General features: G+C 43.9%; 1 protein-coding gene across 1 annotated transcript in view; it reads right to left on the bottom strand.

Moving 5' to 3' along the window:
* Positions 1 to 23,353, bottom strand: part of myo18ab (myosin XVIIIA b) — a 55,302-nt gene that overhangs the window by 22,718 nt on the left and 9,231 nt on the right. The window contains exons 2-24 of the mRNA XM_068745483.1: positions 17,281 to 17,368; positions 16,277 to 16,383; positions 15,859 to 16,035; positions 15,391 to 15,601; positions 15,050 to 15,192; positions 14,654 to 14,754; positions 14,251 to 14,314; positions 13,586 to 13,730; positions 12,363 to 12,374; positions 10,896 to 11,066; positions 10,520 to 10,610; positions 9,660 to 9,852; positions 9,182 to 9,268; positions 8,008 to 8,149; positions 7,724 to 7,883; positions 6,707 to 6,893; positions 6,090 to 6,297; positions 5,620 to 5,729; positions 3,518 to 3,583; positions 2,148 to 2,276; positions 1,414 to 1,557; positions 1,209 to 1,298; positions 608 to 727 (exon numbers count right to left, since the gene is read on the bottom strand). Coding sequence (XP_068601584.1) covers positions 608 to 727; positions 1,209 to 1,298; positions 1,414 to 1,557; positions 2,148 to 2,276; positions 3,518 to 3,583; positions 5,620 to 5,729; positions 6,090 to 6,297; positions 6,707 to 6,893; positions 7,724 to 7,883; positions 8,008 to 8,149; positions 9,182 to 9,268; positions 9,660 to 9,852; positions 10,520 to 10,610; positions 10,896 to 11,066; positions 12,363 to 12,374; positions 13,586 to 13,730; positions 14,251 to 14,314; positions 14,654 to 14,754; positions 15,050 to 15,192; positions 15,391 to 15,601; positions 15,859 to 16,035; positions 16,277 to 16,383; positions 17,281 to 17,368 — 2,946 coding nt within the window. The remainder of the gene's footprint in view (positions 1 to 607; positions 728 to 1,208; positions 1,299 to 1,413; positions 1,558 to 2,147; positions 2,277 to 3,517; positions 3,584 to 5,619; positions 5,730 to 6,089; positions 6,298 to 6,706; positions 6,894 to 7,723; positions 7,884 to 8,007; positions 8,150 to 9,181; positions 9,269 to 9,659; positions 9,853 to 10,519; positions 10,611 to 10,895; positions 11,067 to 12,362; positions 12,375 to 13,585; positions 13,731 to 14,250; positions 14,315 to 14,653; positions 14,755 to 15,049; positions 15,193 to 15,390; positions 15,602 to 15,858; positions 16,036 to 16,276; positions 16,384 to 17,280; positions 17,369 to 23,353) is intronic.

Below are 23,353 nucleotides of genomic sequence, written 5' to 3'. Positions count from 1 at the left end.
TGGGCCCTTCTGTCAATTGTGAAACGGAGTTGTGGCTGTTAGGAGATCCAACAGTCCTACGTCGCAAGTACGTAGCATGTAAACGGATAGTAGATATTTTGCCGAAGCAACACACAGTTCAACTCAGACTACAGTCTAATATTCGGCTGAACATTTTCCCACAGCACAAGGAGAATTTCAGTCGACATAACTGCTCCATAAAGTACCACTGTAGTATGTAATGGTCAGTAATGGCACGGGGTGCATTTAAGAGGGGTCAGTAATTTGATCTTTTGTTTCCTAAAAATAATATTGACGGTGGAGAATATATTAATATTCTGAAGAAAAGCATTCCTCCTTTCGTTTGGGCTGATTTTAATGATGATCACATACAACCAGAAAGTTAATGTTCCATGGACAATGGAAAACAATAAATGTTTACGTTTCGGCGCCCCTACGATCGTCACACTTTTTCTGTTACAAATTGACTCTGGCCCCCCCATCAGAGAAGGGACAAGTTATGTGGGCCTCACAGGAAAACGTTTGGGGACCCCTGCTCTAGAACATTGCAAAGAACAACCAACATTCATCTTATCCAGGTGTGTCTGAGTATGTCTGGCGTCTCTACCTGCAGGTCCTTCATGTCCTTCTCCAGACGGAGTCGCTCAGAGGTCTCAGTCTCCAGCAGCTGGGAGGCAGACTCCCCAGTGTTCCGCTCATCAGCCAGCTCTGATGACATCTCTGTGATCTGACAAAATACATGAACACACACAGTGACGAGTGCGTTTTAACTGTAAAATGTCCCTGTACTCTGGGCTAGGGTTAGGGGTGAGGGGAAAGCGGTGCGTCGCCAACACCGCTTACTATCAGAGTTCATGTAGTAATTTATACGAGGAACTATACACTTAACAACCTTCTCGGTTAACAACGACTTGGAGTTACGAAGGGCTTTCCGAAATGTAACTGTGTTTAGCGACAAGAAATCGCTTTTACATAACTGTCGTTAAGTGAGGACCAGCTGTATTTGTGTAGCATGTGTCGTTTTACATGCAGCAACGATTCAGCCAAACCGTTGTCTAAGGCTATGAAACGATGCTCATCACAGCTCGTCTGACTTGCATAAATAGAAAATATCCAGAATGTCTTATATCTAAGATTCATTTTCCCATCAGCCTTAGACACATCCCACATTGTCCTCAGTACACCTGTCCTTTAGTTTGGGCGTTTACCCGGCTCTCGAGGCGGTCGCTGTTGAGTCTCAGCTCATTCCTTTCTTTCTCAACCTTCTCCAGTTTCTGCTTTAGCTGCTGGATTTCTTCCTGAGGCAGAAGATACAGAAAACAAAAATGTCTCTGACATACACAAGATACCAAAAATACATTACACAGCATATTTTCATTTGTTTACAGATAGTGTGTGTTTGTGTACACTCACATCTTTGCCACGGATCTGTTCCTCCGTTAGCTGCACCTCTATCAGAGGTCTTACTGTGGTCATAAGCTTCCACCAGGGCCAGCCTTTGACGCCATGATTCTTCTTTATGTTCTTCTGTATGCAGCGGATGGCCAGATCCTGGATCTGTCATACATAAACACAAGAAAAGTAGCTTTTTTTTCTGACCTCAGTCTGGATCCGATCCAGATTAAATTTGGTGGTGAGATAGAGACCCCCATCCTACATGACTGAGTCAAATTCCATAAACATCGGTCATTATCAACCGAGATATTGAGGAACAAATTTTGAAGTTCCATTGACTGCAATATTAATGAAATTTTCAAAGTGATCCAGGATCCAGAATCTCTTCTGGATCATTACTGAAATTTAATAATATATTCCTGGTAACATTCCCGACATTTCCTAAAAAATTCATCAAGCTCTGTCCATAACATTTTGACTTATCTTGCTAAAAATCAAACAAACCAACGCCGGCGAAGAAACATAATCCTCCTCAGCGGAGATAACAACATTCAGCACAAACAGCACAAATGAACTAAAAAAAAACTGATTTAAACTGATTTCTGTTGAGTATTAATCAGCTTCATAACTCTTGGCTTTATTGGCCAAGTATACTTATAAGAATTACAGTACAAATGTGACTAAAGGAATGCAACATCATAGATTAGTTCTTCAAATCTGTCAAAGCAATCCAAAACTTCTTTGCAGCTTACCTTCCTCTTTTTGAAGGCATGTCTAGCGAGGTATCCCCTGCAGGCAGCCTGGAACAGAGTGATGTTTCTCCTGGTTTGAATGTCCCGCTGCTCCTCCAGCCTAGACAGAGTTCCCGCTCTCAAGAATACCTGCAGGGGAGGTATTTTGGACAACATCAGACATTCTTTACTTATCAGGGGGTAATTGACCTTTCTGTAAAACATGCCCGCTTGTAATCGTCTCTCTACAAGACCTTAAATTGGAGCTAAACTACATATATGTTCCGTGCTAGTTTACATAGTTTAATCCAGGAAATTAGAAAAGTATGACATATCTTTAACTCATTCAATACCAAAACATATATATACATCCAAATAAATCCATACTTTCGCGACCGTGACATATACATGTCAAGACACTTTGATCTTTCATTCGGTAGGTTTGTTGTGTACATAGTCATAGTACTCAATATTCTGTGGGTCTTGAAATATAGGACAAAATGAGCAAAAACAGCTGGTATCAGCGTATGGCTGAGCTGAAAATGGCCGGTACTGAATAATTTGAAATGTAGATTGGTTGAAGTTTTTTGCTGTTAGAAAGGTGCGCTCAGTGCTGCCCAGATATTGTTAATCTCTTCCTTGTCTGAGCTCCTTTGGCGATCCTGCCAGCATGATCAGAACACCCTCATCTTAAAACATGCATCTTTCATCTCCATTGCTGATGATTTGAGCTGCAGTACTCTTTGAATTTCAATGGGTAAAACGGTTTCAATATTGACTGTACAGTCACAATGCCCTGACACTGGACTGCTAAAAGCATCATATATCATAATGACTCACTTTTGTTCTAGATACATAGTCTCTGGGGACAACCATGTTTGTCTCTCTCTATTGTGAATTACTCGACAGCGCTTTGCAGAATTAGATCAATTAAGCAAGGTTTCCGTGAGGTTATGTCCTTCAGATGACTGTTACTGTCCTGAACTCAGACTATCATTTAAACAATTTATTACAATGTTCTTCTGTTTTTATTCACTGTTTAACCTTCATTTGTACTTTTCTCTTCTCCCGATCACTGAAGCTACAGTTGCACGACAGCTCATGTTAACATTAAAAACCTCCCAGGAAAGTGATTATAAGACGCATCTTTGCAGGAAGTGTTAAATTCACTGAGAACTTCTTAGGAAAGACCCAAAAGACAGGAAAAGACACAGCAGGACAGAAAATACAAACATTACAAAATTATGATGAAATATACAAGGTTTCTCGCATCATAGGAATGTTTAATGTTTGTCTTACGTTCAGAGTAAGGTAATAATGGCCTCGGTCACTGTCGGAGAAAAAATGTGCATCCTATGATGAGATGAAAATTGGCCACGTGCATGACTCACCCTGCTGAGCCCCATATGGTAGGTGCTCTGCTCCAGCTCCAACGACTCCAGCAACTCATTCACCGCCTGGAAGCCAGCAGGAAAAACAGTCAGATACATTGGCAAAAGCATTTGAGCACACGCTCACTACACTGGTTGCCCATAAATGTATTTTATTTGCTTTTAAATGCCCCGCTGCGCCTCTCTAAGCTTCTACACCCTTACTCAGCTGATCAGCTGACCTGAGAGAGCCTTTTTAATGTCATTTTATTTAAACAGGCAAGGCAGGCTCTGTATATTGAGTTTCACATTCACACAGGACAGGACACTAACAAGGGTTTTATATGATGCGGTGGATTTCCTGTTCGCCCATTGGTCTTAAAAGCTCGAGTATATTTGATATATCAAATCAAATAGCAGGAGTGCAAAGGGCTGTCCCGTTCACTGGCAGTAGTAGTGTAGTGTGTTTTAGTACAAGCCACTTTCTTCCCCTTTTATAATGAAATGCTTCAGTAAATATGATGAATAAAGGCTTAGTGGACGAGGAAGAGACATTAACTGGACACATATCGGTGAGGGCAGCTTCAATTTAGAGGTGCTTTTCTTCCAGCAGCCCCACCTCCCACTCATAAAGGCTAATCACACCTTTGTGAACAGCTGCTACATACTGCCTGGAGAGAACAAAGAGAAGGCATTAATCATATGCTCAGGGATGTTCCTAAAACGCTCTGCGTCCTTTACAAAAGCAAGGGAAAGATAATGAGACAAGAAAACGGGGGAGGGAGGAGAAAAGAGCTCCTTCCACTGCCAGTAATTAATCAGCACAGTAAGCCGTATGCTGCCATCATAATTAATTACACACAAGAGCGCACTTGGAACAGGAAGAGGACAGCTGAAAGGGGAGAGCAGGAATAAAGGCATTCTGTCCACAGAGAGTAGAATGTGCAGGGCAGAAGGGAATTACTGAATCTCCAGGATAGCCAATCTGGAAAATAATGGAAATATTGATTTAGTGTTGCTCCTTTGCACGGTTTGAGCTATTACAAGAGATAGTATCATCAATATAGATGCAGAAGAGGGTGTACAGTAAAGTTATATTTACACTGGCCCTACATTTACCACACTGCAACTGGGTGGAATGTTGTCATGAGACGCTCGATGTAGAGGGCGATTCATTTTTTGGAGACGCTTTTTACCCACGACGCCGCCGTGCCACCCGGGAACAGAGAGATTTTTAAATTCCTTCCCTTCGGTTTATAATATAGCTTTCTGTGGCCTCGAGACGGGAACAGTAAATAACATAACAATAATAATGCATTGGTTTTATAGAGCGCTTTTCTAGACCTGAAGAAGCTTTACATGGTGCATTATTCATTCACTCCGTACTTGGTGCTGGTGAAGCTACTGTTGCAGCCACAGCTGCCCCGGGGGTAGATACAGCTGCCCTGGGACTGCCAATTTGCGCCATCGGCCCTCCTGACCAACGCCGACATTCACTCGCTCACTACATTCACACAGGCAATGTGGGTGACGTGTCTTACCCAAGGACACAACAACAGTGGACACACGTGCCGGAGCCGGGAAGTTTTCACAGCAATGTCTTGCTTTTCACAAGCAAGCATTGTCATGAATTCTCACAGTAATCCTCTCCCTGATGTTTAATTTATTTTGTTGACTTCTGGTGATTATTTTTGACTTTCATGAATTACTTTTGAATTGTTATATTTTACTTTCTGACTCAGCTTGTTCTCCTGATTCCACCCAGTGCAGGGAACACATGGTTTACAGCATCTGGTACATATCCAGAGTGCACTACACACTGAATGTACATTTCCTCATGGAGGTAAAATTACCATCAGAACCCCCACGGGGTAAAGATTTATTGCTTCCACGTCGGTGGATCCACTCCGGATGCTGCTGTTTTTGTGATGTGTTCTGTACTCGTACGTTTTTTGTAGCTTGGTCTATTCTAGGTTGTACGCTACAGCATAGCGCTGGAGCTAGCATCTATTATTGTCATTACTGTTACACGTTGCACGACTTCGCCTCGTCTGTGAACCCTCGATGTCAATAAACTGATTCTGATTCTTCATTTCTTCTCAGTTTAAACCGGTGACACTCACCCTCTTCTCGTCTGTGACGATGTAGTGGCGGCCATGCTTCTTGGTCAGGTTTGGTGCCAGGACATCAAAGCGCCTGCGGAACTCTGAGAACACCATGTGGTCTGGGTATCCTGGAGGCGGGGAGAGGGAGCAGGTCAGAGGAGCTGCTGCAGACCCACGAGTTGATCAGTGAGGAAACCTGCTGGCTGATTCTGTGTGGGAGTTTTTACTTGGATGTGCCTGAACTAACAACTTATTTTGTTGGCGCACGCCCTCGGGTTCATGCTATTGTATCTGACATAAGCAGAGAGTCTGTTCTTTCTTTCTGCACCCTCTACAAAACATGGAGTTTTACAGTTTCAGAACCTCGAGCGCCAGTCGACCCTCATTTTTCTTTAATGGGTAAAAGTTGCAGGAATATTTGAATTTATTTTCATTCCTGGAGTCAACCGATTTTGGTGAAGTTTAGCAATAGATAGTACTAGAAGTACCTTGTCTATAGATGCGCAGTGCATCCAGCAGCTTTGATCCTCGGAGCTGGGCTCTGAGAAGGCCCACGTCCAAAGTCATGAGGCCTGAGTCGGGGCTCTGCCCGTGAGTCACACGGGGCTCGCCTCCTCCGCCCACCGCCTCTGCTTTTGGCAACAGGCAGTGAACGAAGTGAACCCTGGAGCGACGCACCATGTCAATCAAAGCATCCTACAAAGAGAGGAGGTGAAGCTCGAGACGGCTCGTTGATGGAACAACAAAGTATTCAGTGGAACAGTGTCATGTCTTCTTGAAGATGACATGACACTGCAAAAAAACAAACACACACACTTACACAAACACGTATATTAAATACTTATACAGACCAGCGTAAAATGTAAAGAAGAATCAAATATGGATTAAAAAAACACTGAAACCCATATTTAACTGAAAATAAGAGACATTTAAATGCAGAAAATTAGAAATATATTTTTAGATTTTAAATGAGATGCACATTTTGAGTTTGATGCTGTCAAGATGTTTCTCACTGGGAAAGTTGAGAAATGCTAAAAGAAATCACCTAATGGAACATTTCAAACTACCACAACTGTAATTTCTTCTTCTTTTCAACATCACTTACCACTTGCAGTTTGACCTGGATACACAGGCTCCTCTTCTTGACTGCAGCCATACCCGTGGTGAAGGTCTTCCTCATGCTGGTGGCTCGTCGCAGGGCGAGCTGGGAGCTCCCCTCCAAACCAGCGATGGAGCCCGACAGCACTGTGGCCCCGCTCCCCCGGCCCATGAACAGCCCACTGATGTTCTTTCTGTGGCGACAGAAGAATTGACTACATCTGTATACACGAACAAAACAGCCACAGAATGGAACCAAAACCTCCAGGGAGCTCGTGTGACCACGAACAGAGATTTGGCGAAAACGGCATCCCCTCGAAATGCCGCTCGAGGCTGGATCCTAAACCGATTCAACCCCACAGAGCCCCACACTACAATGATCCAGCGTAGAGCAGAAGCCAGATGATATACTGGAGTCACCAACACATGATCAACTTTCATGCCACGGTGTACTGTAAAACCCGAAACGCTGCGAGTTTAATTTTGTTAAAAAATCCATTCATATTGAACATATTGATCAGTCTAAAGACACAACCACGGACCTCCACTATGGAAACGCCTCGACAAAAATATATACACTGTTCTTATAAGTTATAACATTTGTTTTGTTTACAACATAAATTGAGACATGATGGCCGCCATGTTTCCACGCGCGCAATGCATTCTGGGTGACGTCAAATAGTTGCAGCCCTCGCTACACACAGCAAACGTGATGATGATGATGATGAATATATTTATTAGATAGAACGTAACAAACGGACTGCACCTACTGTCTATAACGCCTTTCCACCTTCACGACAACAACACAACACGACAACACAACGTAACAAATGGACTGCACCTCCTGTATATAACGCTTTTCCACCTTGACGGTGCCACAGAGCTTCAGTTTAGACTCACATTCACACTCCAATGACCACTGATACGACCCGCTCTACAAACTGAGCCACAGCTGAGACACAACAACTGTCTCACTTTTACCGTGATGCGTGTGTGATTGCTGTGCATGATTAGGTGGTCTTACTTCTGGGAGTCTTGCAGCAGCGTGGCAGCATTCTGAGCTGCAGGGTGGTGCTTGGCATGGCTCAGCCAGCCCCGGGCGTTGTACTCCACCCAGTCTGTCCCATGGCTGTGTCCAAGGAGGAAGAGATGAGGCTTCTCGCCTCGCAGCAGCAGACTGGGCCCTGCTGCACACAGCAGAGACTGGCATTATTCCCTCTTGACACCTCAAGGTCCAGTCAGCCACACCACCGACTCGTAGGATCATTTGGACAATGGCTTCAGCAGACAGCAGGATTGAGATCGCACCTTTGTTTTCCCCCAGTGCAGAGCAGTAGTAGCTGAAGAGTCTCTCCAGCATCGTTTCCTCTGAGCCTCCAGGCTGAACAGCCTCCTCCTCCATTAACCACAGAAGACCTCGAGCCTCATCGGTCCTGGCCAGAGTACGCACCTGCAATGGAGCCCAGAGCTGCATTTAAACCTCACGGTTTTATTCTAAGAATCCTGTTGTGCCTGCACAGCAGGAAAGAACAATCATAGTTCCTAATCTCCTTTCAGCTCCTATTTCAGTTACAAATCTCACAGCTAATGGGATCCTTAAGTCGTACAAGAGTATAGTGATTGTTTTCACACATTTTACAGAATGTTCTGCCTTTTCTGGCAGAAAGACGGGAAGAGGACAGAAGCAACAATCACAGAAGTAATAAACAGTTGACAGACACGAATGCCCCCCCCCCCCCCCCCAGCGCAGCACAAGTCCAACCGGCCCAAGTGTGAGGAGTTCCCACAACGGAGGAAACATGGTGTACAGAAGACGCAAACAGAGGGGAGCTGACTTCTTCATTGTGAGTCTGTGTACTGCTGCACTCATGTTCAGAAATCTTGAGAGGGTGGAGCCTCTGAAAACAGTTAACGGCCGTCTCAAAGCCATATAAATTCATATTCAAACAGATACAGGGCAGCCGTGGCTCAGCGGGTGGGGCCTTGGGCTGGGAAGGCCACCGGTCCCCCAGTTCAAGTCCCAGCCCAGACTGCTCCGTGTGCGCCGATCATGGCGGTGCCTTCACCCCATTCCATGTGTGTGGTTGTTTGAAGGGGCCCGTTGTACAAGGGTGTAAACAGAATTGAATTGTGTGCTTGCAGTGTAACAACATAAAGCTTTCCTTCTTTCAGTACAGATGTCCGTTGAGCTTCCAAAACCTTTCTAGATTATTAATATGAACTCAGGGCAGAAGGGAATAGTGTTAGTTTCACAGCCATCTGCACTATACTAACTTCTATATTTATTGCAATAAGTTGTATCATATTTAAAAAGTAAACTGGAAACTCTCTGATGTTGGAGTCAATGTTCTTGGATGATCTGGAGGCAAACGCAACTTTAAGATGTGCCTTTACCAAAATCACATATTTCTCAGCACAGAACAAAGGCATCCCATTCGGAGAGATCCCTGAAGCAGAGGCAGTGTGGCGCATCTTTGCTTACCAGAACTTGGGCTGAGGCTTGGTCAACAGCTGTTACAGACGGTGAGGGACTCGAGTCTATGTCATCTAAAGCAAGCTCTATGTTTTCCTAGATGCAGGAAGGGATAGAGGTTTAGGTTAGTAACCAACAGGAGGTTTAACAGCAGAAGACTAAATAATATCTTTACCTACTCGGATTTATTATGTCATTAGTCCTTTTCTAGACCGCTGATTGGGTTGTGTGAGGCAGCTCTTCTAAGGAAGCATTAAATATGACTAAACCCAGATCTAAATATATACCAGTAAATCAGAAAAACCAACCATTTCAAAAGAGAATATGAACGTATTTACTAATAACACTTAGCTGTTACATAATCAGTTCAATGTTTCCTTTCAACGCAGAAAGTCATTTCATTTAAATAGAAAACAAGCAAATGTGCCATCAAGTGCTTTTCTTTATATGCCCCGGATTAGTGATGGTTCTGCAGGACAAGCAGCACCTCCTTATATCTCTCAAGCTCCCGGATGAAGGTGCGCTCATGGAACAGGGTCTGCAACCTCTCCTGGGTGTAGTTGTGGCAGAGCTCCTCAAACGTGGCCCCCCGCTGCTGCTGAGCCAGCCGAGGGTTCTGGAAACCCGGAGTGTCCACGATCAGCAGGGAACACAGAGAGTGCTGGCTGGACTTCAGAGCCCTGTGGGGGAAACACAAGCTTCGGTGACATGGCAAAGGCTTTCTTTGTGATGTTTCTGTTGCAAAATCCGAAAACAAAACTGGCGGAACATGTTAAAATCAATTGGGCCAACTTGATGCCTTAATCTACACTACAGTCACAATATCATTAAAGGACAAGCCCAAAAAACAATATTGGACAGCCGTGATGTTCAGGCCATCAGAGAGCACGTCCTGGTAATCAGACAAAATTCTGTCGTGGAGCTCAAGGACACGATGCTGGAGGAAACCTGTAAATGAGACCAAGAAAAGCAAAAGGCCTTCACTGGGCCTGAGCGCCGTTCGCCGGAGGGAAAGCATCCTTCAGCTCTGGAGAAGACGGAGCTGAAGGCTTTAGTTTTACTGCTGCTAATACACGTCGGTGGATCCACTCCTGATGCTGCTGTTCTTGTGATGTGTTCTGTACTGCATGTCTTTTGTCACTTAGTCCATTTTAGGGCGTACGCTACAGCATAGCGCTGTAGCTAGCATCTATTACTGTCATTACTGTCACATGTTGGACGATTTGACAGAGAAAAATTCCTCGTATGTGAACGGTCATTGAGATAAAAAGATAAAAAATAGTTGACATTTCAAAAATGCTTGTGAAAAATCATGAATAAATAATGAGGTTAAATAAAAGGTCCAACCTGTTAATGAGAGAAATGATGAGTGTGAAGAGCTCTGAGTAGAGTCCAGATGCCATGGCCTCCAAACACTCCAGAGCGGTGACCTTAGAGCCTGGTGGGGGCAAGAGATCAAAGATCGGAGTCAGGACGAGATCAATATCATGAAGCCAATAAGAGTGCTCCAGCTGACAGCTGATATACATTCTCCTTGTGTGCTAAAAGAAAACAACGGCCTTTTATTGTCTGTTTTTGTAGCCTTTGTATCCCCACATGCAATAAAATGGTCATTTATCAATGACATACTAAAGAGTCATCTGAAATCAATCATCTTATATTATTCTTAAACATCCAGAAAACGTGTTATCAATGCAGATGTGGTCAAACAAAGAAGATTTACCTGAGCCGTCACCTTGGCCGGTCTCGTCTGACCCTCCTCTGATCGAGGTGGAGTGTTGCAGCCCTTTACCCTGGTGCTTAAAGATGGAAGAGGACAGCTCCTCCAAGGTACAACCCAGCAGGTAAGCCGCCTTCTGGGCCCATTCATGACGGGCAAACTGCCGACGTCCCGCTAAAAGAAAGCAAAGACCTGTTTATGGGACGGACAGTACAACCTGAGGAAGAACAGCAGAGATGACAGGTATACAGATGAGGGGATAGTGTGAAGAAATGATGAAGTACAAAAATGCTCTAAGATTGGGATAAATCATACACTGTACAAATGTCCTGCTTTTCTTACTGTGGATAAATCTGACTCAAAACACACAGCAAGCGTATCGCCCATAGCTTATTCTGCAGTTTAGATAAGTACTTTCAGTGGAAGGTCTGCATGTGTAACAAAGTGACTGTGGTTGGCTTCTCCTTTGTTTAAGTGGGGGGGGGGGGGGGGGGGGGGGTGTACAGTGTCATCGCTATGTGTGCAGGAAATGATTGTAGAGATGTTCACACTGTGGTCCAAAAGGAACAGCCTTTGAAAGACGGACTTGTTCAGAGAACATTTCTCTTCCACAGATAACATCCTGCTGATTTCCATTCATTTCCTTCCTATCCCAGATCCTGAACGTGTAAAGGCAGGACGTATTCAGACTGCGATCCCATGATGCAACTGTTGTCATTAACCAATAACAACAGAGGAAGCCATTGTGACAAGTCTTACGCCTTTACAAAACAATGTGCTGTCACACCGACTGAGTTTTCTTTTTTATTATGTGGGAGAGTAGGCAGGAGCAGCCAACCCATCAAAACACAACACAACTCTTTGTTTCACTAACAGGCAATCAGGAGAGTCAGCCCCCGCAAAGCAGACGCCCGACACTTAGAATCTTAACCGCGATGTGATAATGAAAATTATTTTTGATTTTTTAAGTGTTTTAATCACAGCTAATTCATCAGGAATTACAGAACCCTTGCAACAGTGCTGCCGGAAATAATCTACAATCCCATCCTTGTCTGATCATCAGAATTTCAGGTTCAAGACAACAGCTGTGTTCTAGTTGAAAATATATGCAAAAAAAAAACATTGCATTGACTTGTGTGACTGGTTGGAAGGTGATTGAAGGCACAAGGTAATATAACAGCCTACACAGCCAGCCAATCAAAGACAGACGGAAAGAAGTGATAGGATCCTCTCCATGGAGAAATGAGGTGCAAAGACAAGCTCCGAAGGAGAAGTTAAAACACTAACTCGAGAAGACAAAAACAAGAGAAGAGGAGATGAAATCAGAAAGGGGAGGAGCAGGAACAATAAGAATGCTAATGCTTTAAGGCCTGGAAGGAATGATAAAGGCATTCAAACAAAGACAAACACAGCTTTAAATGATTTGTTAATGAAAAACAGTCAGCAAGCAGCATGTTGTTTTTCCATTACCTTCATCTCCATCTGATAGGCGCAGCATGCAAACATGCAAATAAAGAGAGGGAGGTTGAGATAACACATTTCACCGATAGGAAAATACAAACATTGGCATTAAATAAATCTGACACTACGTCAGTAGCGAGAAGGGTACAAGGGTTCGGAGCCCCAGGACAGGACTCCATGAGGGGGTCTCAAACCTGTTTAAACCTGGTAGTACCATCCACCCTAGAAGATGCAGCCACATGGCTATCTCTAAATTCACCCGTCTCTGGTTGGCATTGTGTCTCCACATGCAGCTCGAGCTCCCACTAAGAAGATCTCACTTTGATATGCAAATGAGCACGAAACAAACACATTTTTAAAAGCATTTAAATTCAGCAAACGTTTGGCATTAAACTCACTGTCAACATACTTTTACATCCTTTATATTTTATGGGGTTATAAATTTACATAATGAATTAGATTCCTACAACTAATGAAGACAAAGTCAAAGGCCTCCCAAAACTAAATAAAACTAAAACCACCAAATGAAGATCACTGTAGCCTCAGCATGTCATCCAAATGTCATGCCTGACACCTAGTGGCACGTGGTGGAACTTCAGTCGGATTTGTTTTAACTTCACTTGGACAGCATCAGCTTATCGTTGTCCAGTGGAGGATAGTCTGAGCAGGGTCGTGTTATTATGATTGAAGAAATGAGGGGATGGGATCATACAGTAGCTAGTTTGCTTGTTTGAAACGTGACAATGGAGTCTGATTCAGACAGAGAGAACACTGAGGTCGACTCATCCCTCTTGACAGAGGAGAAATCTGGTAGAAAGGTTCAACCCAGATTACCTGGTAAAACCCAGTCTTCATAATCACGACTGCTCCGAGTGATAGCCTCAGTTAGATAGTGTTTAAAATGGTAGATGCACATCTGTGAAAGACATCACGGAACAGCGGCTGCTGCTGCCAAGCAACGGTAAACGTGATGTGTTTTGACGTTAACGGTAGCAAACAAAGTTGTCCGATTTCATTTACAAGGATTAAGCTCAACCCTGTTTATCAAAGGCATGGAAGAAAGGAATATGTGTTTATTATTGTTGCTTTCTGGGCCTGTTTGACATCTCACTACACGTCTGCCGTGGAACGCTGAGGTACGATTCAAACCCGTGTCCTCATCATGCACCAACTAACAACCTGATGGACCCAAGAGCGGGTATTTGAAGTAAGCCAGCTAGAAGAGTTGCTACCTTTTGTGGCTCCTGCAGCTCCCAAGTGGTAAATGGCTCCCAGGATGAGCCAGAGGGCCTTCTGCTCCTCACCGGAGATGCCAAGTACCTTCATTGCTGCCTGCAGTTTGGTAAACTGCTGCGAGGCCCGCTGCTTGTCCTCAGGCTGGAGGAGAGCAGATCACATCAAATATCACTGATCAGTGATGGGTCCAAAGAAAGCGAGCGGCGAGGATGGCAGTCAGAAGAAAACACGATGTTGATGACGTCGAGTCCGTAAGTCGTCAGTACGATCGGCGTGCGTGAAAGATATGTACAATCCTCAACCAGAAGGAAGCTGCCAAGAACACAAAGCCTTCCAGAGGCAGAACTATTATGTCCAAGTTTATGTACGAGTACCTGTAAGGTACAAATACTGTATAAAGTGTTCTCAGAGTTGATTTAAGTGTTTTCAGACGCTGGAACAGGTTAGGGTTACGAGCGAGGAACGAATTATACTCGTATGTCAAGGTGTTGCTGTACATGAAAGAAAATGTAGGAGGCGGCCACGATGTCCACAACCTCTGCTCCCGGGAGGAAGCTAACGACACACAATTCATATTCTGATTCCTCCAATTAACTAAGACAGGTAGCACACAGAGATGAAGAAAGTAAGACGAAACTAATCCAATATTCAAATTAACTACCTTAGACTGTGGTAGAATCCCAAAAGCACTGTTTTCAGACAGGTGGTTGAAGTGGAGCTCCGTTCTGGGAAAGGGGAGGATCGACGAAACAAGGATGATCAATTTCCTCTGAAATACGTCGTCTCTCCATGTTCAACCTCGTCAATGTCATGGATTTCACATTCTTTTGATTTGGCTTATTCTAACACTACTTGAAATGTAACATGGAAATCACTAAAAAGTCACAATTATGCATCGGATTCCATCATCGAACGCGTTTAATAGTTTAAAAGTGAAGGTTGACGCCACCAATACCAACAAACAACGTGAACAGACATTGTCCTGTTTAGTCCCACAACTATTATTAGTGATCATTATCCTGCAGCTGATTGTGGCACGAGGGAGCATCTGCTGGAGGGATCACCTCAGGCTGCCGTCGGCGCCGGCCATCAGGTAGTAGAAGACGTTGAAGGTGGACTCCGCCTCAGGGCGCCTGCTCACCCTCAGCTTCTCAAGCAGCATCGTCTTGACACACAAAAACAACTCGAGTCAGACGGTTCTCCACCCGGATCTGTACAGTTCACTCTGAGTGGAACCACATGGACCGCTGGTTCCCAAATGTGAAGCCTGACATTGACAAACTAAACCACAGTCCCATCTGATTTTGTCCTGAGGTCCCCGATTATTTAGGGGACCTACATAAATTAATGAGCAAAACAGTCATAAATTCTGCCTTTGTGTTAGTTACAGATGAAAATTAATTAGTTTGCTTCTTTGCCGGGGGGGCTCTAGGGAGGCTCTAGGTTCAAGTGGTCATTACCTGAATGGAGGCAGAGGCCACCTGCCCAGCCTGGTCAAAATCCAGAGACACAATGTGTGAGAAGCGGCTGGCGTTGGAGTTCATCGATGTGCAGCTATTGCCAAAAGCCTCCAGGATGGTGTAGACCGCCTGCCACTTCTCCGCTGTCACAAAAACAAGGTATTTCAGCAGTCGTTGCTGAGATAGGGAAACTTTTGACCATCGACTTCTTTAAAAAAGAAAAGGTAAATAGGAACACCATGGAATGTGTCTCCTGAGCAACTACTGCTGAACTGAGGGCAGTTCTGATCTCGTCAGTTATCTACGCATCTGCTTTTCTACCTTTCGCTCTGCCAGCTCACCTGAAAAGATTTTGCCTGTGCTGCCAGCAACAGAAACCAAATACTGGACCAGGTGCTGGCAGTTGGTGGTCTTGCCGCTGCCGGACTTGCCCAGCAGTACGATGGATTGATCTTGCCGTGTGGTGAGCAGGCTGCGGTAGGCTGACTGAGCCACAGAGTAGATGTGAGGAGCAGAGTCTTCACGCCGGCAGCCTTTGAACATGTGCATCACCTGATGGGGGAGGGAATGTGACACACACAGAATGGGTGAGGCAGAAATAGAAGCTAACAAGAAAATTACTAATTCATGAAAGACATTTTTATGTCAGTCAAGGCAGCGTGAATTAAACTCAACAGTTCTCTCTCATCCTTGAAAGTCGCATGTGGCTGCTTAAATAATGTATATTTTCATGTTGTCGTGTTTTTGAAGGCTAACGATGTAACAGGTTGTTAGCCATGATACAACCTTTAATGGCAGCACCAGCCCACCTTCTCAGAGTACATGGAAGGTGTGCTGAGGGGGTTGATGACGACGGTGTTGGGCCCTGCATAGGTGTGGATGAGGTTGCCTCCATAACGCTGCCTCAGGCTGTGCATGACGCTGGATTCGTTCAGGTAGAGCAGTGAAGCCAGGTCCTGCGAGCGGTCGTATGACGGAGGGTTGGCCTACAGAGGGAAACACAAAGGCAGTGCACAGAGTGAAATCTAAAGCCCTGGACGATTGATATTTCATATATATCAGTATTACAAATGGCACCACCCATAATGTTCAGAGATGAATGTAAAATACACACATCAATACATAGTTACTGGTATTTATAAAGTAAAAGCAGTAGTAGAAAAGTGTATGAACGGTGTATTGAACTGGACAGAAGAGATGCTGATCTGGATTATTATTCTCATCTACCTTTTCAATGTCATCTTCGTCTACATCCAGTGTTGTCCCATCATGTTCCAATTTGATTTTCACCTTGCCCTCTGGAAGGGAACCGGCCTCCGTCTTCACCACGGTGGCTAGGAGTGAAGAAAAACAGCCCACAGTTGATCAAAACTGCATAAGGCTAAAAGAGACCAACGGGTGAACTCATCACATGGAAAGAAGCACATTCCAGGTCACGCATCCGTCCATGGATGGAGGTCCTCTAAAATGACAATAATACTTTTAAATAATACAAAATACTGTGTTTGATGACGAGCCTTTCACCACTAATGTTCCAGCCCCGTGTAAGGGGTGTAATGTCATGCATGTGGTTTGTCCTGTGTTCAATATTGTGTTTGAATCTGCATTCGATTTCCTATTCAGCTGCATCTTGTGCTCCTCATGTATACGACTGGCGCACACGATTTACACTGGAAGTACAGCAATTGTCGTCTGTCAAAGGCCTGCAGCAGGCCGGCAGCATACCTGCAGCATACCTGCAGCATGCCTGCAGCATACCCGCAGCATGCCTGCAGCATACCCGCAGCATGCCTGCAGCATACCTGCAGCATGCCTGCAGCATGCCTGCAGCATACCCGCAGCATACCCGCAGCATGCCTGCAGCATACCTGCAGCATGCCTGCAGCATGCCTGCAGCATACCCGCAGCATACCTGCAGCATACCCGCAGCATACCCGCAGCATACCTGCAGCATACCTGCAGCAGGCCTACATCAGGCCTACATCAGGCCTACATCAACGGTCAACCAGACAATGGAACACACAATAGCAAAAACTGTTTTATTAATTACGACTCATTGTTGTTGACTTATTGATGCATGCACAAACAAGATTAGATGCAAAGCATTTCAAAAGACAATTGAAAAAGAATTCATCATTAATGATTTGCAGTTTCTAACTATGAAATGTGCTAATGTAACATTTAATAAGTCATACATGCTAAAAATCAATATCCTCCTAATTCTATCTCACCCAAGGAGAAGCCATCGTTGTGTACCAGCCAAACCTTCTCTGATCCATACCAGGCCTGCTCAGCTGCGATCTCCTCCTCTGTCTTTACCTGGAGGGAAAAATGGACAAATACAAACGTCAGTGGACAAGACAAACTAAATCTCCTGGAATTTCCATTCTGTTAGCGACTGAAAGGAAATGAAGGAAAAATGATGGCCATGCATGGGCTAGGTATTTAGAGCTCACTGACACTACATGCTCTGACAAGGTTTGCGTGTGCACGTTTATTTATGAGAAACTTAACATACAAAATATCACGCCTTGTGTGTGTGTGTGAGAGAGACGCTCAATGGCAACCTCGACTACCAAAAAGCAAGGGAATGCCTCAGTTCAGTGAACACAAGGAGACAAAAGTGAGGGAAACAATACAATTCTAATAATATTTAAGTAAAATGATGTGGTTTGGGTGCAAATCCCCCAAAAATAAAATACTGACGATTGCTTGCATTTCACCTAATAATGGGACACAAGAACAAGCCAAAGGGAAAGAGCAGAACACATTGCTCCACAGTGTGGGGTGGTGGCGGGACGAGCCGGGGGCAAAGCAACGGTTCGACTTCAGACCAGACCTGGGATGCTTTAGCTGCAGCATGAGACGCCAGAGCGAGGTCCGCGGGACCGTCTTCCACTGATCCCTGCTTATTTTGCCAACATAAAATGTTCAAAGTTCATATTTATATATGAGCAATAAATATTTTTCAGATCCACCACGCACATAAAATATAACTGTTTAAATGCAGACAGACAAATGGATGTGGACTGTTTTACTGCATCTGAGAAAGTTGTTTTTTTGTCTTCACACCGGTCTCATTCAGATCAGACTTTCCCATTTTAGAATGAACGTGCAAATGTAAAACCTTTGATCTGGAGCAAACTGGTGGTCTTTGGCTCGAGAAAAAAAAAAAGGAGTTCTCCATCTGGATCAAACTCATTTCTAGTTTCAATACAGTCTAAAAGCATATCTTGGAGGTTTTGACCCATTGCATGATGTTATAGCATTTTACTGTCCAGAAGAAAAACAAGAGGTTAACAAAGAACAATGAAGGATCAGGACCCATTTAATCTTTAGAGCAGTTTTGTAGAGCCGTTTGTATGTACAAGGAATTAAATGGAGCAACAAACAAAACTAAAAACTAGCCACAAAACGCTTACACAGAAGTTGTGTGACAGAACTAAGACATGTTCTGCTCCGTCATGTTCATCTTTACAACGAAGCCCACGCAGGTTGCATCAGTCAGTTTAATGTGTTGCATAATCATGTCTTAATTAAGCTACTGTCTCACAAAACAACAAGGTACTGTACTGCAAGTTTTGACTGAATAATTCACTTCATCAACATCAGGGTACAAAAAACAGACTTTACTGGCCAACAATGGGTTTGGGTTTCCAGCCACCCACCATCTGACGAGTTCATGAATGCATCCATTCCAGTACAAACACACGTTTATATGATTAAGCACAAAGAATGGAACAAGCCGGCAAGTTACAGCTTAGTTCCGTCAAACGTGAAGTCTGTTCACGTTTTTCCACTTACTCTTACTCTGCACTTGCAGTAATCCATGTGGCCATGTCGACAGTGGCCCTCAATGAAGTGTACACCACTGGAAGAAAATTGCTCCTTTTCCACCAATTATTAGACTTGTGCAACTTCATTAAATCTTATAGCCAGTCTTACTTTTGGTCCCAGCCTTATACAAATGTTGGTTCTACTGCGGCAAAGGTGAAGTTTGAAAGATTGCAGGCCTTACACTTAGACAAACCACATGAGTACAAATTCCAGCTTGGAGCCCCAGAGGAAGGCTCTGGTACCTGAATGGAGCCCAGTTGCGCAGGAGAGGATATGGCGTGGACACAAGCGCAAACACTGACAGCAGGTTCCAACTTAACCAAACACAGCCAGCAACGGCAGAGTGAGTTAGGCATGAAGAGAGGGAAACAAAGAACTAGGATGGCATCAAGGTCAAAATGGAACTTTCAAAAATACTGCATGAAAGTACAAAATAAATAAATAAAAAGAATGGAATTTTGACCACATAGTGCAAAAGAGAAATTAGTAACTAGGGGGTGAGAATAATTCCTATACAATGTCAAAATGACTGTCAATAGGAAGTGATGTCACACCAATCAACATATGCCTTTATAGTCGCATGTCAAATTCTGTTTGCATCCCCTTTTAACATTAAAACAGTTCTGACCCATCAAGCCCATCAATGGACTTCAAAAGAGCTCCAAAGATGTGCTGTGTTAGTTGGCACCAAGACATTAGCAGCAGATCCTTTAGTCCTCGTAAGCAGAGAATTGGATCCTCCATGGATCAGACTTGTTTATCCATCATATCACACAGATATGAGTCACAGAATCGAGATCTGAGGAATTTCTCAAATATAAAAACATTGACCTCACAGTTCCTCAAATCATTCTATTGGTCTGTAGTCTGAAGGTCACATGCTCAGTGTTGGGCGGAGGCTCTGACTGTTCTGCAGCCACAGAGCCCCACACACAGCAAGCTGTGATGCAATGTGTAGCTCTATCACTCTTCTTGGACAAGGTGATAGCCAACTTGAATCAACTTGACTGGTTCAAGTTTGATTGAAGACGTTTCACCTTCATCCAAGAGGCTTCGTCAGTTCTGAGACTGGCTCACCTGCATTCCAACCACGGAAGTAGTTACAGCAGTGAAAAGAAAACTTCCGCAAGACCAAACTCTACCGGAAAGAACGCACCTCGCGTCTGCTGGATCTCTGTCTGACCACCACCTGCTTCCAGAACAGAGAAAACTACCACAGGCAGAAACATGGCGGTGCCACGGGTTCACCGGTATCTCTGATAGTAGCCAACTTGTACATGGAAGAGATGGAAAGCAAGGCCCTGACCTCTTTTACAGGGACGACGCCCAGCCATTGGTTCAGGTACGTGGACGACACCTGGGTAAATATCAAGACCGAAGAAGTGGAGGCCTTTACAGACCACATCAATATGGTGGGCCGTAACATCAAGTCCACCCGTGAAGATGTTCAAGACAACGTCCTGCCTTTCTTGGACTCTGCTGTACACATTGAAATGGATGGAAACCTCAACATGGAGGTGTCCAACCATGATTCCCACCACCCATTTTCAAGGACTGTTCACCTGTGATTCCTACCATGTCACCGGAGTCTATACACACCTGTGTGTCAGATTCATTCGATTTAAATGTGAAAGATTCATACTTAGTCGACAAAAACCAACAATAATAGATATGTAGCTAGTGACTTTACAGGGGTGTTGAAGATCATCAGGCGTCTGTGAGCCTCCTCAGTGGGACTGAGAAGTCTCTCCTACAGGTCACAGAAGAAACACATTTACACTAAGCTCACTAAAAAAGATGCAGCAACGCCCAATACCACACACAACCTTCTAAAACTATACTTCTGTGTCTTAGTACTCTCACACATAAAATCTACAGGAGTCTCTACACACACAAACACACAAAAGTGAACGAAACGGGCTGTTGTGAAATCTGATTTTAAAAAGCGGTTAGCACTTAAACACACTCCAAGAAAAGAAGTGAATGGTATATTTACAGAGATGCTTTAAGCAGCATGCTCAGCAGCTCCCCCACGTAAAACACACACACACACACACACACGTTGCAGGAACCCAAGACAAAGAAGTGGATCAATACAGTGAGCCACAATAAATCATTATATCATTAAAAACAAGCTTTCCAGCCAATAAAGAGATTTCAGAAACATTTTCAATGAACCCAACTTCACACCTCCTTCCAAAAATGTGCAATGTAAATGTAATCTTTGATAATATCAAGGTATAAATAAAGTTTCTGCATAGGTAAAATATATGTGTTTTGGAGTAAACAAAGACTAAGTGAAATCATAGCAGACCAAATTCACTAAAATGCTAGACAAAACACATTATGTGAACTTCCTGAAGAATTATGTCATCTGTACCTTTTCTTTTTTTTTTGCTTCAAGCCTATCTCCCTGAGGGAGTGATGCAGTAATTTAGATCAAATGGTAACAACCTAGACTAGGCTACTGAAACTCATAAAAACTCCTCAAACCTTCTGTAGTCTGTGAGCAAAGAGGTCAATATTTTGATTGACTTACTTATTTTTTCATAAATGTGGTTTTCCAAAGAGAAAATTTGTACCAGAAAGGTCACCAGAATCGCCAATTGTGGTTAGGAAGTAAATGGTACTTCCTGCTTCCTCTACAACTGTTGCCAAGAAGTAGGAGTGAGGTTATACTGGCATGGCTTTTGTTTTCAAGCACACAGTGCTCTAATATTTAAAACATGCACTTGAAGTGGTTGTGCTATTTTCACACTGAGTGTTAAATATTGACAAGGCATGCCGAGTGCAGATTGTACCTCCTCAGTGACAGCAGGTTGTTCAAGGGAAATGACTTCAGGATGGGCCAACATTGAACCAGAATTGTTCAGGGGGAAGTTAGGGCTCACAGGAGTTGCAACTGGACAGGGTTTGTGAACTGTGATGAGCCGCGATGAAGGAGAAATGGAGGAAGAGTTTTGGACCACTGGGGTGGCAAAAGGAACATTTGCAGGGGTGGGTTTTTTGGTAGTTGGTTTGAGTGCAGGTATGAAGCCTGGAGATGACGGTAGTTGTGCAGGCTTAGGAGTCGGGATGAAGCCAACAACCGTTGGGAGAGATGCAAGTCTGGAATCAGTTGATCTGGAAGTTGGAACTGAGTTTACAGAGTTTATAGTACCTGCAGGACATTTGACTGTTTTCTCCTGCAACTCTGGCTCATCCCTTTCCATTTTTTTCTCATTTTTCTTCTCAGAATCAATTTTTTCTGACTGCTCCCTCTTGTATATTCGAGGCCGTGGTTCCCGCGTCCTGCCTCGAGTCATGAAGTTCGTTAAGCCTTGTGAAATGCCATCTCTCTCATCTGTTTTTATGACATCATGTTTAAAAGAGAATGCTGATATCACTTGAGGTTTATGTCCTGCTTTAGCAGGTTTAGCATCAGGCTTGGTGGCTTCTGGAGCTTTATCTGATGGTGGTGTGACATCATCTTCTTCTATAGGCAGGACCTTTCTGACAACACGACGAATAACCTTTACTTTCTTACGTGTCAGACTTTGGTCATCTCTGGTGTCCATCTGGTTGGTGCTGGTGCCTGGGTGTTTGAAATCACCAGAGGTTGTACCATTCAACATGGTTTTGCCCACTGTGCCATTTTGCTGTTGGACACTTTTCATAACCGGCTCTGGGCTCAGAGTTGGTTCTGGACTCCTCAAGTCCTTTCCCACCTTCAATTGTGGCTCAGGACTTTTGAAGCGCTCTAGAACAGAGCTTCTGATTTTTGGAGGGGAGGGACTCCTGACCCGGGTTGCTGACTCTGAACGGTAAGGTGATGGACTTTTTGCCCGGAATAATCCCCTGCCAGGGTCGAGAGCTGGCACTGACTTGGCCTGGTTGGGGACCCCATTATTGTCTGGCTAATCAAAGAAAGGAAAGAGAGGAAGTAAAATAATGAATTATGAAAAACATTGAGCTGAATGTTTCTGTCAGAGAAAAGCATTTGAGATAAAGCTTTACCAAAAAAGAAAGGGCAATTCATTCCTCAACATAATGAACAAAACACAAATCCAGGACCATAAGACAAATATCAATATAGGAATATATTATAATTCCTCAATTGCTACACTGGTGAAAAATACTTATTTTATCCTTTCAAATAAATAAATATTGAAACATTCAGATTTTAGAGAAATAGTTGCACTTTTGGCTTTAATTCGGCCTGTCCTGTATAATTTTAATTTGTGATTTATAAAAACATTTAGTTTACAACAGTGCTTATCAATTATTTTCTGTTATACCCCCCTCCTAGGAAAAAAAAAAAGATTTTGCATCCTACTGTAGTGGATGTGCAATTACACTTTAATCTAGTACACCTGCAAGAGAAAAGCATGCTCCTCGGAGGGTTATACGTGCTGTCGTCCCCCCCCTCCCCCCCGGCACCCGGCATCCGGCATCGCCTTCACCTCCCACTATTTGAGAAAAACTTTT

This window comes from Brachionichthys hirsutus, chromosome 11, assembly GCF_040956055.1.
Source record: "Brachionichthys hirsutus isolate HB-005 chromosome 11, CSIRO-AGI_Bhir_v1, whole genome shotgun sequence".
Classification (NCBI taxonomy): Eukaryota; Metazoa; Chordata; class Actinopteri; order Lophiiformes; family Brachionichthyidae; genus Brachionichthys; species Brachionichthys hirsutus.
This window is presented reverse-complemented; position numbering and strand designations above follow the sequence as displayed.